Here is a 14,564-nt window from a genome sequence, read left to right on the forward strand (position 1 = left end):
TTCGAAGAGGTAGTAAGAAAAAAAAGTTTTTGCCTTCCCTCAGCCCCCAGCAGCATTCTGCAGGTTTCAGCAGGGCTGGGGCAAGGTAAAAACACCCCCGTTTTTGCCGTTCCCCAGTCCTGCTGAAGCCTGCAAAGTGCTGCTGGGGACTGAGGGAAGGCAAAAAAGCCTCAGTTTTTGTGAAAAATGGCCCATTTTTCACAAAAACGGAGGCTTTTTTTGCCTTGCCCCAGCCCTGCTGAAGCCTTCAGAGGGCTGCTGGGGGCTGAGGGAAGGCAAAAAGGCCTCAGTTTTTGCGAAAAACGGAGAAGTTTCTCCGAAACACGTCCTTAAAAAACACCTTTAATCCGTGTTATATAAACCTGTGTTGTTTCACCAAACCACACCTAAGATTAATCACAGTTTAGGTTTTCTGCAGGGTATTAAGCTGCAGATTAAAAAAAAAAACTGAAGCAGATAGTAATATTTTCCTCAGGGTTGTGCTGTAATAGGGAATTGCATAAGTCAGGTTTACATTAATTTCTACCACTGCAAACCCTGATCACTTGTAATGCTTCAACAGAACTGCTATGATGCAGTTTCAAAATTCACTTGATCCTGTAAGTCAGTAAATGCCACAAATTCAAACAGTAGATGCCTGGATGTTTTCATGGTCTCATGGCTCCTGTGAGAATAGCAAGGTGGAAGCTGTGGGCAGGAGGGCCTTGGCAGACTTTTCCTGCCATTTTTCAAATGGGAAGCTTGGTTGGCTACCAGTCACGCCATTGTCATCTTAGGTCTGGAGTATTGATGCTCACTTGCCATGGTGTTGCAATTGACCTAAGAAGCCATGCTCCAGGTATTACAGGCCGATCTGTATTTGCCAATGTGCTCTCTCTTCTACAGGACCTTTATTTGTTGCCAGCTAGCTTCTAGCTGCCATTCAAGGGACTTCTTTTTAAATATCTGGATTTCTGCATGGTTCAGGATTTGGATATCTTCGAGCCACCTGCTCTGGGAAGAATCTGGATGCCAAAGAAGATTTGTTAGAGGAAATACGTTCCTTTGAAAGGATGTAGTTATTAGGGATCCATTGTGCATGCCTCTTCAGTGATGCTTCCCCCCGTCTGGAATACCTCCAGAGATGGTATTCAGCAGGTTCTGACCAGTTCTGGAGAACCAGTAGTGGAAATTTCGAGTAGTTCGGAGAACCGGTGAATATCACCTCTGACTGGTCCCGCCCCCATCTGTTCTCTGCCTTCCGAGTCCCAGCTGATTGGAAGGGAATTGGGATTCTGCAGTAGCCTCCCCTGCCACGCCCACCAAGCCACGCCCACAGAACCGGTAGTAAAAATGTTTGAATCCCACCACTGAATACGTCCACTCGGATATTGGAACAGTCTCTTCCGTTCTCAACTTCCATAAGGTGTTCAAGGCTGCTGGGAACAGAAGAGGGGGGATGATTTATCCCAGGGTTTTGAAAATGTTGATTGATTGTGGCAGGCATTTATGGTTTGTTTAGGTTGTGGAAATTCAGGTACTGCCTTGGATGAAATATTGCTATGCATGCCTCCAGTCCATAAATGGTGCCATCTGCATCCATTATTACTTACTTGGTTATAATATTTGCAGCCTGCTCTTCCTTCAGAACATACCAAGTGGCATTTCAAAGACAGAGCTGCCTGTGGGGTAAAATAATTTGAAAGAGAATTATATGCCCAAGTCTGTTACAATTGAACAGAGGTTCTGCGTGGTTTTCCTGCATCCATGCAGAGGGCTCTAATCACTGGATCTCATTTGCAAACAGAGATAACTCTGCATTTGTCGATTCATTTTGTACTTGTAGGAGCAAGCAACTTTGCAAAATGTCAAGGGATGCCCTTTGTTTTGAATGTGAGCCTGTTTTAACTGTAAAACAGGCTGTCGTTTTAAAAACATTTCAATCTTGAAACAATGGTTCTGGGCAGTGGTGAAATTTAATTTTTTTGCCCATCGGTTCTGTGGGCGTGGCTTGGTGGTGGTGGGGTCATGTGACTGGGTGGGCGTTGCCACCTTTTTTTCATTTTTTTAAAGTATTTTTTTCCTTCCTATTCACCTGAACATGCAGGAAAAAAATTGCTTTAAAAAGTGTGGGGGGGGGGAGTTCTTTTCTACTACCGGTTCGCAGAACCAGGGACAATTGTCCCTACCAGTTCGGCCAAGTCAGGCCAAACCAGGAGGATTTCACTCCTGGTTCTGGGTTGGAACTTCTCCAAGCATTCCTTTTGCACTCAAAATGGGATGTTTCAAGTGGTTCCAAACTAACATTTTGTATATACAATGCCTGTTTAATGCTTCTAAGGAATATTGAACTGCATTACCTGTTGTGCTTTGTAGCAGTGGGACGGGCAGTGCTTGCTGCTGAATCTTAAATGTAAAAGGGTAGATCTTTAGTGGGTGGGGTGGACCATATCTGTGAAGCTCCATGTAGACCAATCTGCAGACAGTGGCACCACAGGTTGACTACATCGCAGTATGAAAAACTAAATAGAAGCTTGAAAAGATCCTGTGCCTATTCAGCTTCTGGGCTCCCAGCTTGCATCTGTAGGAGGATTAGTCTGCTGATAACAGTAGAATAAATAACAGTATTTTTTCCCCCCTGTTGACAAAGTTTTAGTGTTTACGTTTGAGCTACATATTACTAATCCGATTCAGAGTGTGGCTTAATTAGCTTTCCTCATTTAGTGATTAATTGAAAAAAAACATAGAGAGACAGAGTTAATTACAAATACCAGAACAGTACAAGTTTCTGTTTATTTGTTCCTTCTTCCTGCTTCACACCCACCATCTTGATGAATTAAAAATGTTATTTTGCAATGAACTGAATGTGAGTTGAATAGAAATTTGCAGAGATATTTTTTTATCTGAATGAGTGCTTTAATTTTCTTATCTTGTTTGTGTTTTAGCATTTTAGATACTTGGCTTTTTTCCTACAAAAAGGAAAGGCATGCTGTATATTCCTATCACTCATGGAACTAAAGGGGTAGGAACAAGATAATTTGCCCAAGCCTTAAAAAAATACCCTTGTTCCCTGACATAAAGATGGCCCTGTTAACATTCAGGAGGGAAGTGAAAACTATTCTCTGGTCCTGGACCCTTGGATTTTAACTTTCCAGGGAGGCTTTTAACATGTTTTACCAGCTGATATTATTACATTATTATTGTTGCATATGTGCAAGGGATATCACAGTCTTTAGACTGGAACTTTGCCATCCTTTGGGTTCTAACCCAAATCTAGGAATGATGGAAGTATAATGATATTGATAACAATGGTTTTAACTTTTTATGGTGTTTTACATACATGAACCAGACAGAATATGGCCACAAATGTACACACAGAGCAACAGTCCCAATCCATAGAGAGCAGGCCAGCAAAGAATTTAAAATGTCCAAAGTGGAGAAGCAGAAACATGGTATGTGGGAATGACATTGGAAGGCAGGAGGGAGAGCTGTAGAGGGACAACTGGCATGTAAAAGGTTTCTCAGTCCATAGAAGGAGGGAGAACATAGGAAGCATGTTCAGAAGGGATCCTTCTGGTATTATGGAGAGTAAAATTTCGGGAGAAATGCTAGACATAAGACCACATTAAATCAGACAGTATTTATTTATTCTTTACTTAATTTATTATTTCGGGATACCGTATATAGTCACCTATCTGGCAATTCCAACTTCAATATTGTTTTCCCTCAGATTGCAGAAGGTAAATTGAATCTGAGGTCAAAGTGGGTGGTTACTTCAAGTTTATATAATGAATTCAAGACAGATGGAATCTCCAGGGGCTTCCTGGTTTATTACTTAGAATCTGCGGATGATGTTAGTGACTTTAGGGATGGGTGAAAATTTATTTTGCTTTTTTCGTGTTTTAAAATTCTATTTTTTCAGTATTAATACTTGAGAACTTGTATTCTGGACAACATTCCACAGGTAATGTTATGTATGGATTTACCTCAAATTCTCAGTGGATTGCTTCTTTATTGTTTCTATATTGTCTAGCCTATAATAACTAAATATTTGAAAAGCTTGATGTCTAATCCTTTCTGAGACTTTCTCGCTACTCTTGCAGCCTTTACTTTTGTTGTTCTAATTGAGTTCTTACCTGTTTGTATTTAGTTCCTTGGATGCCTTGAGCTCTTTCTGTTTTATTTTTACAATGTCTAGAATTCAAAGGAATGTTTCAAGTGAAATAACCTCTCTGTTTGAGAAACTCCTCTAAGATTTGTTTAAAAAATACTATTGCAACCTAGATTGTCATTTTTCTATACTTTTTTCTAATATGTGTATAGAATGCAGTTTTGGTTATTAACCTTATTTTCTGCTCTTGATTTCTCTTCTTACAAAAAGCAAGGGTTAGTTGAGGGAGAATCTCTGATTCGTATGACAGAGAAACCTGGGAAACCAGTAGCTATAGGGCCATTGACTTGAAAACATAGCAGGGAGAGGCAGAATTTTTAAATATTAGGGCAGGATTCTTGTGTACCATTAGATGGATAACTTTTTTTCCAGGGGTGGGCTTCAAAAATTTTAGCAAGAGGTTTTCTGCCCGGTTGCTGGGTGGGCGTGGCCTAGTCAGCCTCCTGCACCATGGGGAGGGGGTTGTTTTTACCCTCCCTGGGCTCTGGAGGCTTTGCTCAAGCCAACGGGAGGGCGAAAATGGCCTTCCCCAAACTTCCGGTAGACCCATTTTTTGCCCTCCCTAAGATCCGCATGCACGCTGTATCCAAAATAGGAGCGATGGGTGTGGGGTGGGCGGGGCCAGCCAGGAGTGGGATTTGGTGGTTCTCCGAACTGCACAGAATGTTAGCTAGAGGTTCTCCTGAACCCCTGTGAATCCTCAGAAGCCAACCCCTGTTTTTTTCCTATATATGCCTTCCTAATTCCCTGCAGTAAATCTAGTTAGCTAACTTTCTTATGTTGGCGTAGGACTGTAGAATGAGGAGAGAGTTTAATTGTCATACCTGATATGCACATTTGACAGTTTTATTCATTCTGCGAGCAAGGTGATTATCAGCTTGGCTTCATTTTATCATTAACAACCTCTTCCCCTTCCTTCTTTAGAAGTTATGGAAAATTAAATTGTCAGTGGAGCTGTGATATTCATGGCTGAAAGATGAGTCATTTGGGTGTTTTTCACCCTGTTGTTGTAGCATGAAATTATTTTTGAGGACCTTTCAAAGACAGTGATGTCTGCTTTTGTTTTTGTGGCCGAGAACAGTAACGCTTGTCTTTGCCTTTCCCAAAAGATGGTGACATTCCTGTGAAGCCTCAAAGGGAATGGGTCCACATGGACAGTGTAGAATTTGAGAAGCTGGAGTGGACGAAGGAGCTTCCTCCGCTGAGGCAGAGCCAAATAAAAAAGGTTGGAAAATAAAAAAAACAATTTCTTCTCTCTTGCTTTTCAAAATGATCTTTCTCCAGAGTGCATGAAAGTAGAAAGAATTTGGTTGGCTTAAATAGATTTTGGTGCTCTAAATTGTTCTAGATTTTCTGCCAAGTTTTTAGATATCTGAATAACTTAATAAGAAATAATGTTTTTGTCTCTTTTTCCAATAGGGGATGCAAGCACGCTTTAGTCTGAAAGGAGAACTTATTCCTCCAGATAAAGAGTTTCCCACACATTTGGGCCTACATCACCATGGAGAAGAAGCAGAGGTAGGTGAAGAGCAACTTCAGATTTAAGCATATCTACAATCTTATTGCGTAGTTTGTGTCACACTATTCTGCCATTTTTTTTATCTAATTGTGGACTAATGAGAGCCCACAGTATAAACTTGTAAAGATCTGCTTTAAAAATTTTAGAAAGAAAAATAAACATGATGAAAAGCCTAGTGTTTGGGACTTTTTATAGTCCTTAAAAGAGGGCTATAAAATAAAAAACTCTCAAATTCTAGCCTTGCGACAGATTGTATTTCTCTATGTGTAGCTTATGTTATGAGCTTAATTCCTCTGAAGCTCTTGTTTTCCAGTTGCTTTTGTTGTAAACGTCCCCTTTCAGGCAGATTTATCAGGCATATCATCTTCATTTGCCATAGTGTGATATGAATGGTGTGGAAGATGGGTAGAAGATGATTAATTTAACTCTTTGCTCAATAAAATTTTTTATCCAGAGAAATGAACAATGGCCTCAGATGGTAATATATTACTATTATTGCTCCTTTCTGCTGATAGCACACCATACTCTCTTTTTACTCTTGACTGTTTCACTGTTTGTTTATTTGATCATAGAGAGCTGGCTATTCACTGCAAGAACTCTTTCACTTATCTCGTAGCCAAGTCACTCAGCAAAGGACGCTGGCTTTACAGGTGCTGGGTCACATTGTCCAGAAGGTAAGCTCAGAGTTTGGGAGGAGTTTGAATGCTTTCCCAGTGGTGCTTTTATAGAGTTCCATGATCTTTTCATTAGGTGTTGTAGGTAGTTGAAATTGGTAATATAGCATCTTTATGTCTAATAGAGAGATATAGTTTTTGAATCTGAAGTGGGAGAAGGTATGGTGAATTCATGCCTAAAAATGCATCCCCTTTAAGAACTTGCTAAAAAGTATAGTTTAGTGCCAATGCCAGATCTAAACCATTTGTGACTTGCTCATACTTTGAATAGTATCAACATGTAGCAGTGAAATATTTTTTGACTCTAGACAAATAGCTTTCCCATTGGTAATTACCATTGCTGTTTGCTTTTCTGCTTTGATGTATAGCCTGTAAGTTGCCTTGGGAATCTCTTTTCCATTGGTTGAGAACATTGATTTAGGTCTTCTGTCCAATAGGTGAATCATTAAAAATTCATTTAGAAATATAGTATGCATAGATACCAAAACACAAAGATAAAATTGTAGCCAGTAACCCCTCCAAATTTCATTGTCGTTTTGGAGCTTGTCTTTCTGTGATATGGTGTGAAGCAGGACCTGCTAAAGACTAGCCTTTTTCACCTGTTTTAGAGGATCAAGAATATATACAATAAGCCTAGGCTATAACTGCTTCTGTTATCAGTGATCTTCCATTTGCTGGAAGGCTTTCCCAAATTGCCCCACGACACAAGAAGGAGCAGTGCAGTAGCAGCTTTTCTGCGGTCCTAGGCAATTTTGTTGGGGCCCAGCTGATATGGACTAATGTCCTTGTCCATGCTAATGGATGTTTGCTTGCGATGTGTGTTTCAGGCCAAGGCAGGAGGGTTTGCCTCCTCGCTGGAAGGAAGCGTCCTGCAGGTGTTGCTTGATGCTGGTTTCCTATTTTTGCTCCGTTTCTCCTTGGATGATCCAGTGGATAATGTCATGGCAGCCACTGTCCATGTTCTCCATGCACTGCTTGTCTCTCTGGTTGATGAGGTTTGTATCTTCAGAATACTTGAATCTGTTTAAAAGACTTCATTGCTCACTGAAAAAAAAAAGGAATGGCTAAATTCCTTCACTTGAGATAGATGTTCCGCTCCCCCCCCCCCCCATTCTATAGATGTCTGGCATCAAAGTGATGCTTTGACCTTTTGTATCTGACTTTGTATTAGTGCTTGCTCACCTTCTGAGCCACTGTATTCCCATTTAAACATCTTGCAAACATTAAGTATTATTCTGAGATTGTCCTGAATGATTTCTTTTGGAAATAGCAATAACAATAGCAATAGCACTTAGACTTATATACTGCTCCATAGTGCTTTACATACAGGACTTTCTGAGCAATGTAATTTTCTTGCAATGAAAATTACAAAAATCTGACCATTTTACTTACTTTATAGTAGCAGCCTTGAACAAGATGCTTTACAATATTACCTCCCAAACGGGAGATGCTGAGAATTGAATCTGAATCCTTCTTCGTGAATTCTGGATCTCAGTTAGTTTAATTATAAATCCACGTTTTCTCTCCGCTGAGAGCTTTTTGATGTTTGTTCCCTTCCAGGAATACCTTGACAAGGCTTTTGCATGGTACCAGGGCATGACTGTGTACCCTTTAATCCCAAACAGTGAGGAAGGAGAACTTGAAGAGGAAGAGGAAGGGATTGAGCTAACTCCAAATCCAAAAATACTAGGGGGGAAATCAAAGGATGAAAACAAGCCAGATGCAGAAGTGGCACGATATGATGCTGTAAAGGTAAACATCCAAAATCATACCTCAATAACTCCCTCCCTCCATTGTTACATGTTTCCAACTGAGTAAAAAATCGATCAATGGCATGTTGAACATTTCCTCAATCAAACCAAACTTTGCATTAGATGTATCACTGATTTTTCTTAGCCTTCCAAAAACTAAATTGATTATATCGGTATAAAAATCCAGTTGCCTTGAAGAGCTTTTGATCAGGGTTCATTTGCATAAGAAGATCTCTGTGGGTAAGTAGATTTAGGCCCAGAGCGGCTAGTATAATTAAGTACTTGATCTGTAAACGTTTTGACTTTTTAAAGTCATTTATTCGAATAGTGGCAATTTGGAGATACTATATTTTGTCATGAAAATTAGAGATGTCATATCTCATATGACACACTTCTGGAGAATATCGTATAATTTTTAAGGGTAACTCTGGTGGAGTTACATCTGAGTGGTTATTTCAAATATCTTATTTGGTATCTTTCAAGGACTTGCATTCAGATGAGGGAGGGGATTGTATCAATTGAAATGTGAATATAAAAGCCATTTCTATAATGTAATCTGTGTCAGGGTTCCAAGAAACAATCTGGTTGTTTCACACAGACAAGTCATCAAGTTTAAATTCCAGACAGTTTGAATTCTCCTGCTATCTCTTTCCCTCTTTGAAGAAAATGTTTTTCTCTTCCTGAGCAAGTTGCTGAAATTCCAATTATAAATATCAATAACTTTCTATAAGGGGTAGCTAGGAACCCCTGAAGCATTTAATAATGGAAAAAAACATCCAGTTTGTGTATTTATTTATTAGAATTAGCATTGTTGTAATATCAGTTGCACGGTTTGTATCTTAGGGACTTCTGAAGACCAAGATACTCCATCGCTTGAGATACATCCTGGAAGTAATGCGGCCTGTGCCATTAGTGGTTTTGGAGATTCTAGATATCCTCATTCGCATAGCAAGGCATTCCACTGAGGCTTGTGTCCAGGTAAGTCTTGTAAATGTCCTTCCTTAGAAAAGAGTATTTAACATAAGAGATCAAGGCTGTGCCAGATATTCCAAGTTTGACACTTTTTGAGTTTGAAATTACCATTCCAAGTGTTCTGATCTTAAAACAAACTTCCACATACCAAGAATTTTTTCTGAGGTCAAGTCAATCTCAACCCAGGTCTATCAGAGTTGTTTAGAGAGTTTCTACCATTCTGAAAACAGTATTAGGTTAAGTTTATTAGGTTAAGTTTATTTATAGGCCGCCCTTTTCCCTGAGGGGACTCAGGGAACTGTAGCATGCTAGCTTGTGACTGGATTACTTTTCCAAACTTTTTGCTGCCTAGCCGGAATAGCTCTAGACAAAACACTTTATCCCACCAGAACACAGCCAATTTAGAGGTTAAAATGGAATATTTTGAGTTGCACTCTTTGATCCAAAATTTGAAGCAATACAATGTTTTGTTCCTTGCACTTTGGTTCTAGAGAAATCATAAAAAGAAGGGGCATTGTCCATTTTCTTGAAACATTTTGCAAGGTACTTGTATCACAACAAGGAAAAGTTGTTAGCTTTGTAGCACTGACTTTTATTAAAATATATGTTTACAGATTCTTGATTGCCCTCGTCTTGTTGAGACTATTATCACAGAGTTTCTTCCCACCCAATGGACTCCAAGACCAGCTAAACCCGGGAAGTTGCTCGTGAGCCTACATGGAGTACCTTGTCCCACTGCCATGAAACTCATTAGAGTCTTGGCATGTGGAGGGCGAAACACAGCTGCTAGGCTGGTAAGAACTATTTTCAGCCACTACTGCTTAGCTAATTAAAATACTAAAAGTATTGGTAATAAAATCTGCAATTAACCAAATTTAATTGAAGTAAAGAGGGCAATTTCCTCATTTCCTCCAGTAAATTGGCATTCTTTATATGCATAAAGTAGAATTCAAATTTGTACAGAGGAAACAAATATACTTGAAATAAATCATGTATGATTTTCTAAATTCTGTACATATAGGAGCTGCAGACTTCAAGGGAGAGAAGCATGAAAGAAAGGCATTAGCACAGGGGTCTTGTAGCAAGTAGGACAATGGTTAATATATAAAAGATGAATATTTGTTTTTAATGCATGTATTCCCATGGAGAAGCTTCCTAGTATACACCATAAATCCATCTGGTCTCCCATTCACATGGAGAAAACTGATAAGCATATCAGGAAGGCAATAATCATTTATTTTATTTAAGCATTTTATTTCAGTTTGTATGGTTTCATTTAGTTGCCGTGCCTGATGATGATTCACAGATCTGACCCCCCATGAATTTATCTGGTTCTCCTTAAAGCCACTAAATGAGATGCCAGAATTATTATATTCTGCTTGATATCAGTATGCATTCTCTCATCTCCTCTTTGTACCCTATTATAAGTCCTGAGTCTTACTTGCATTTGGTTGTTATTTACAGCTAAACAAATTTGAGATGAAGAGTCGGCTGAGCCGGTTTATAGCTGAAGATCCCAAAGACCTTTCTCTAAGGATAGAGGAAGCCATAAAAATGAGCACAGAAGCATTCCGTTTGTGGGCTGTGGCCACTGGTTATGGTCAAGCATGTGATCTATATCGGTATGGTTTTGACTGGGTGTTTGCATTTCAAATTTCATTTCCTTTCACTTCCAAGAGTATCAAAGCTTCTGAGTTATTTGGAAGTTTCCCTTGCCTTTTGCAGATGCCACAGTATATTCTTTGGTTCATTTACTATTCTTTTTCTCACCTAAATGCTACAGTAGAGGGAAATTGACCTTAGCAGACAGGTGATGGAATAGCGTGGATAAACTACTGCTGTGATTTAGTTCAAAAATGCAAGTTCCTCTTCTAGAAATTAAGTTATTAAATATTGGGCATAAAATTATAACTCAGTGGCATCTAATTTACTTAATATGGTTTGTTTATCTGTATATTCTTCTCAACAAAGGCTGAATAAATTGGAATAACGTGGTTGAATAAACCAGAATAAGCAAAACAGAAGTCAGTTCACTGGCAGGAGAGGGGTTGTTCATTAACAATCCTTACTTATTAGGACAGAAGTTTATCCTGTTTTCCCAGGATGATTTCCAACCAAGTGGGTAAAAGATAAGGTGGAGTAAGACATAACTGATACAAAATACAGTATTGATCTATATGGAAAGATCTGAACTCCAAATAAGTGATTATTTTGTTTAAAATATCAACCAACTAGGAATGATGCACTTATTTGGAATCCTAGTTGATTTCTTAAAATATTAATATTTCCTTTTCCTCTTCTATTGGAAGTTTTCTGACCATTCTGGAAGTGTCTCCAACCCAAAATAACGTCCTTTCAAGCTCAAAACAGGAATCCTTTAATTTCAGAATACTTATAGAACAATATTGGAATACTACTGGAAAAGGTGTTTTATAAAATCTGTAGAGAAACCAGAGCATAGAACATCTGTTTTGAACTCAAAATGGAATTTTGAATTCAAAATATTTTCTACATTGCTATAAATGTCTTGTAATGAATTCAGTGAGGTTTTAAAAAAATAACTACACTAACATGATTCTGTGACATCTCATTTTATTGCAATTTACAGAGATCTTTATCCTGTGCTAATGAGGATAGTTTCATCCCTATCCCAACTGACCAGCAGTTTCCAAGAAAATAACACCTTGATGGAGCTTTCTATCCAGCGAGCTGCAGCTGTTGTCACTTTGCTTATTCAAGTGACTCAGACAGCTGGCTGCCGAACGGAACTGCAAGCCCAGCTTAGCAGGTATAGTCATTTTGTCCTGCTAGTGGTTTCTCTCCTTCCCCCTCAACAAAGAATCTCCTGCAGCATTTCTCTGAATATTCAGAAGCAAAATATTCTTATAGTGGGTTTGCATTGGAAAACATGGCTTGTATTATATTTTGAAACAGGGTGGATAAAAAATGATTTAAAAAATAATAATTAAAAATCGGTTTTTATTTAAATCGGGTTTTTTTATTTTTATCAAATTTATTTGAATAAAATGCTTTTGGAGTAAAAATATTCTCTATTTAAGATATATTAATAATTTAGTTTATTCAGCATGAAATGGAGCTTGGTTATGTAACACAAGGCTATATATTCTGCATTTTTGGTAAACTCATTCAGTGATTCCAAGCTCTGCAAACTAAATAGGAAACCTTCATTTTGTTTGCAAATAATAATATTAAAGATTCTAACCGCCAGCAAGAATGAGTCCTTACATTTAAAGAGCACATTTCAGATCCATCATGGCAGTGCCTTATGCCTGCTAATGATGCATGTTGCTTGCCATGTCCCTCACCTTGTGTCACTGCTGCATCACCCGCCATCCCATTAAAGTGAATTGTAATAATATTAAATATACTGGTAATAGTAGATAAGACCCAGTTTGATTTAGCAATTAGGGCAGTAATGGCTAACCCCCAAAATGCAATGTGAGCAACACCCCCCCCCCCACACATGCCCCCGTACATGTGCGGCAGAGACCCTAAAACTAACTGGCCAGCAGGAGGCGCACACATGCGCAGTGGAGCTGGGCTGGGGTGATGGCTGGTGTGCCCGTAGAGAGTGCCATAGGTTTGCCATCACAGAGTTAGGGTGCTGTACTAGGAATAGAGGGAATAGGGAAACCTGATTTTAATCTTGCTTCAGAGTACAGAAATTAATGGACAGTTACTCTGTCTCAGCCTTAGAAAGAAATCAGTGGAAATCCATTTCATTTCCACGGAGGTGCTTTGTCAAAAGACAACTGGACTTTCTTTGTTTTTACTTGAAGATGTTTCACTTCTCATCCAAAAAGCTTCTTCAGTTCTTGTTCGCGTCTTGGATAAAAAGTGAAACATCTTCAAAGAAAAACAAAGAAAGTCCATTTGCCTTTTGAAAAAGCAACTTTGGGACCTGGATGATTGAGAATCTCCATAGATTTCCATGTTGCCTAGAAAACTGCTTGGATTTGTCCATGTAGTCATCAGGAATCAAGCTTGACTTGGAAAAAGATAAAAGCGAGAGAAAATAGATCAAATAAACATCAAACAAAGAATTGGGCATATCAAATGATTTCTAAGAAAGAAAGAAAAAAGTGGGAGAAGTCTATTTTTTCCTCATGGGATTCAAGATGGTGAATGCTTAATTTCTAATGGCACTTGGATGTTGACCAGATTTGGATCTGATTAAATTGACTGAGGAGAAGAGAGAAATCACTATGTGATTTCCCAGCATTCTTTCAAATCTCTTGTTCTTCTTCCATTAAAGTTACCTTTTTCCATTGTTTCCCTTCCACTAAAATTTGCTGTGACCGTTGCAGATGCTGTAAGAACATAAATATTTTCGGTCAAACTGATTCCATGTGGTCTAATTTTCCAAGAATGAAAAACTGGACAATAAAAAACTCAGAAGCAGGTGGGATTGGGAAGAGATGAAGGGAATTTGGAGGAGTTTCCCCAGCATGTAGTGCTTATCAAACTGTGTGTGGTAGTTCAGTAAACATTTGGAAATGGACCGCCTCATTTTTGGAAGTTGTAATGTTTATTTGGCAAACTACAATGAAAATAATTTAGCACATCAAATCTTGCTGAGAGGTATCTGAACAAGAAAGAGAATGCAATTTATGTGCTTTTATTCTTCCTTAGTTTTGAAAAGCTTTCTGAGTATCAACTTGATTGTACTGCTTTTAAGAATTCAGAACACTATCGTTTTCCTTGTCAGAGTTTAAATTTTCGTTACATGCCACATGTAAATCTTAATTTTGCTATACATTCTTCTTTATCCTTCCTGCTCTGAATCTTGTTAATCTGTTTATTGGAGGTAATGATTTTATTTACTGTAATAAAGATAAAATTAAATCGTTTTGGTTGACATCGTGCAAAACTACTGCTTTAAAAAAATTCAGCTTATCAATTCTGTAGCATAATTGCTCTTTAAATAGGACTCCTAGCTGCCATATATATTTTTTGCCTTTGCTCTTTTATTTTGTACATTTTCCTTTCTGTTAATTTCCTCACTTCCCTTTAGGGTGAGTGCAAGTAAATATTAATCTTACTGAATAATTGAATAAGTTTCCCTCAGAGGTGTCATTACTGAGGCCATTAAATGTCAATGTTTATGTTTGCTATAGAAATTGAGGTTGACAGTCAATTTGATTGAAAAGCTAATCAGCTGAGAGAGAGTAAATACGCAGCTGACCGAAGAGCAATTAGACCATCTAATGAAAGAAAGCATAATTGCATGGGAAGTTATAATACCCAGCTTAGTAAAGGATCTATTGAAACAACATTGCTCAGGCAAGTGTGTGGTTGTTTTAAAGTACAATAAATAAAAAGGGATTACCAAGGGATTCAGATAACATTGTAAGATAAAATCTTGCAAGAGTAGTATAAGAATACCAGTTTCTCCAGTGCACTGCTCAGAGAGCCCAAATGCTGGGTTAACACAGCCTATCTGCCCTTGGACTGAGTGATGTTTTTCTTGACTACGC

General features: G+C 38.5%; 1 protein-coding gene across 3 annotated transcripts in view; it reads left to right on the forward strand.

Annotated features, from left to right (window-relative positions):
* The window catches only part of RPAP1 (RNA polymerase II associated protein 1), a 62,318-nt gene that overhangs the window by 21,022 nt on the left and 26,732 nt on the right, over window positions 1–14,564 (forward strand). For all 3 annotated transcript variants that reach the window (XM_032229319.1, XM_032229325.1, XM_032229333.1), the window contains 9 exons: window positions 5,260–5,375; window positions 5,570–5,668; window positions 6,242–6,343; window positions 7,171–7,338; window positions 7,904–8,095; window positions 8,938–9,072; window positions 9,681–9,860; window positions 10,531–10,688; window positions 11,675–11,854. In XM_032229319.1, the coding sequence (XP_032085210.1) occupies window positions 5,260–5,375; window positions 5,570–5,668; window positions 6,242–6,343; window positions 7,171–7,338; window positions 7,904–8,095; window positions 8,938–9,072; window positions 9,681–9,860; window positions 10,531–10,688; window positions 11,675–11,854 (1,330 nt within the window). The remainder of the gene's footprint in view (window positions 1–5,259; window positions 5,376–5,569; window positions 5,669–6,241; window positions 6,344–7,170; window positions 7,339–7,903; window positions 8,096–8,937; window positions 9,073–9,680; window positions 9,861–10,530; window positions 10,689–11,674; window positions 11,855–14,564) is intronic.

The sequence above is a fragment of the Thamnophis elegans genome, chromosome 1 (assembly GCF_009769535.1).
Source record: "Thamnophis elegans isolate rThaEle1 chromosome 1, rThaEle1.pri, whole genome shotgun sequence".
NCBI lineage: Eukaryota > Metazoa > Chordata > Lepidosauria > Squamata > Colubridae > Thamnophis > Thamnophis elegans.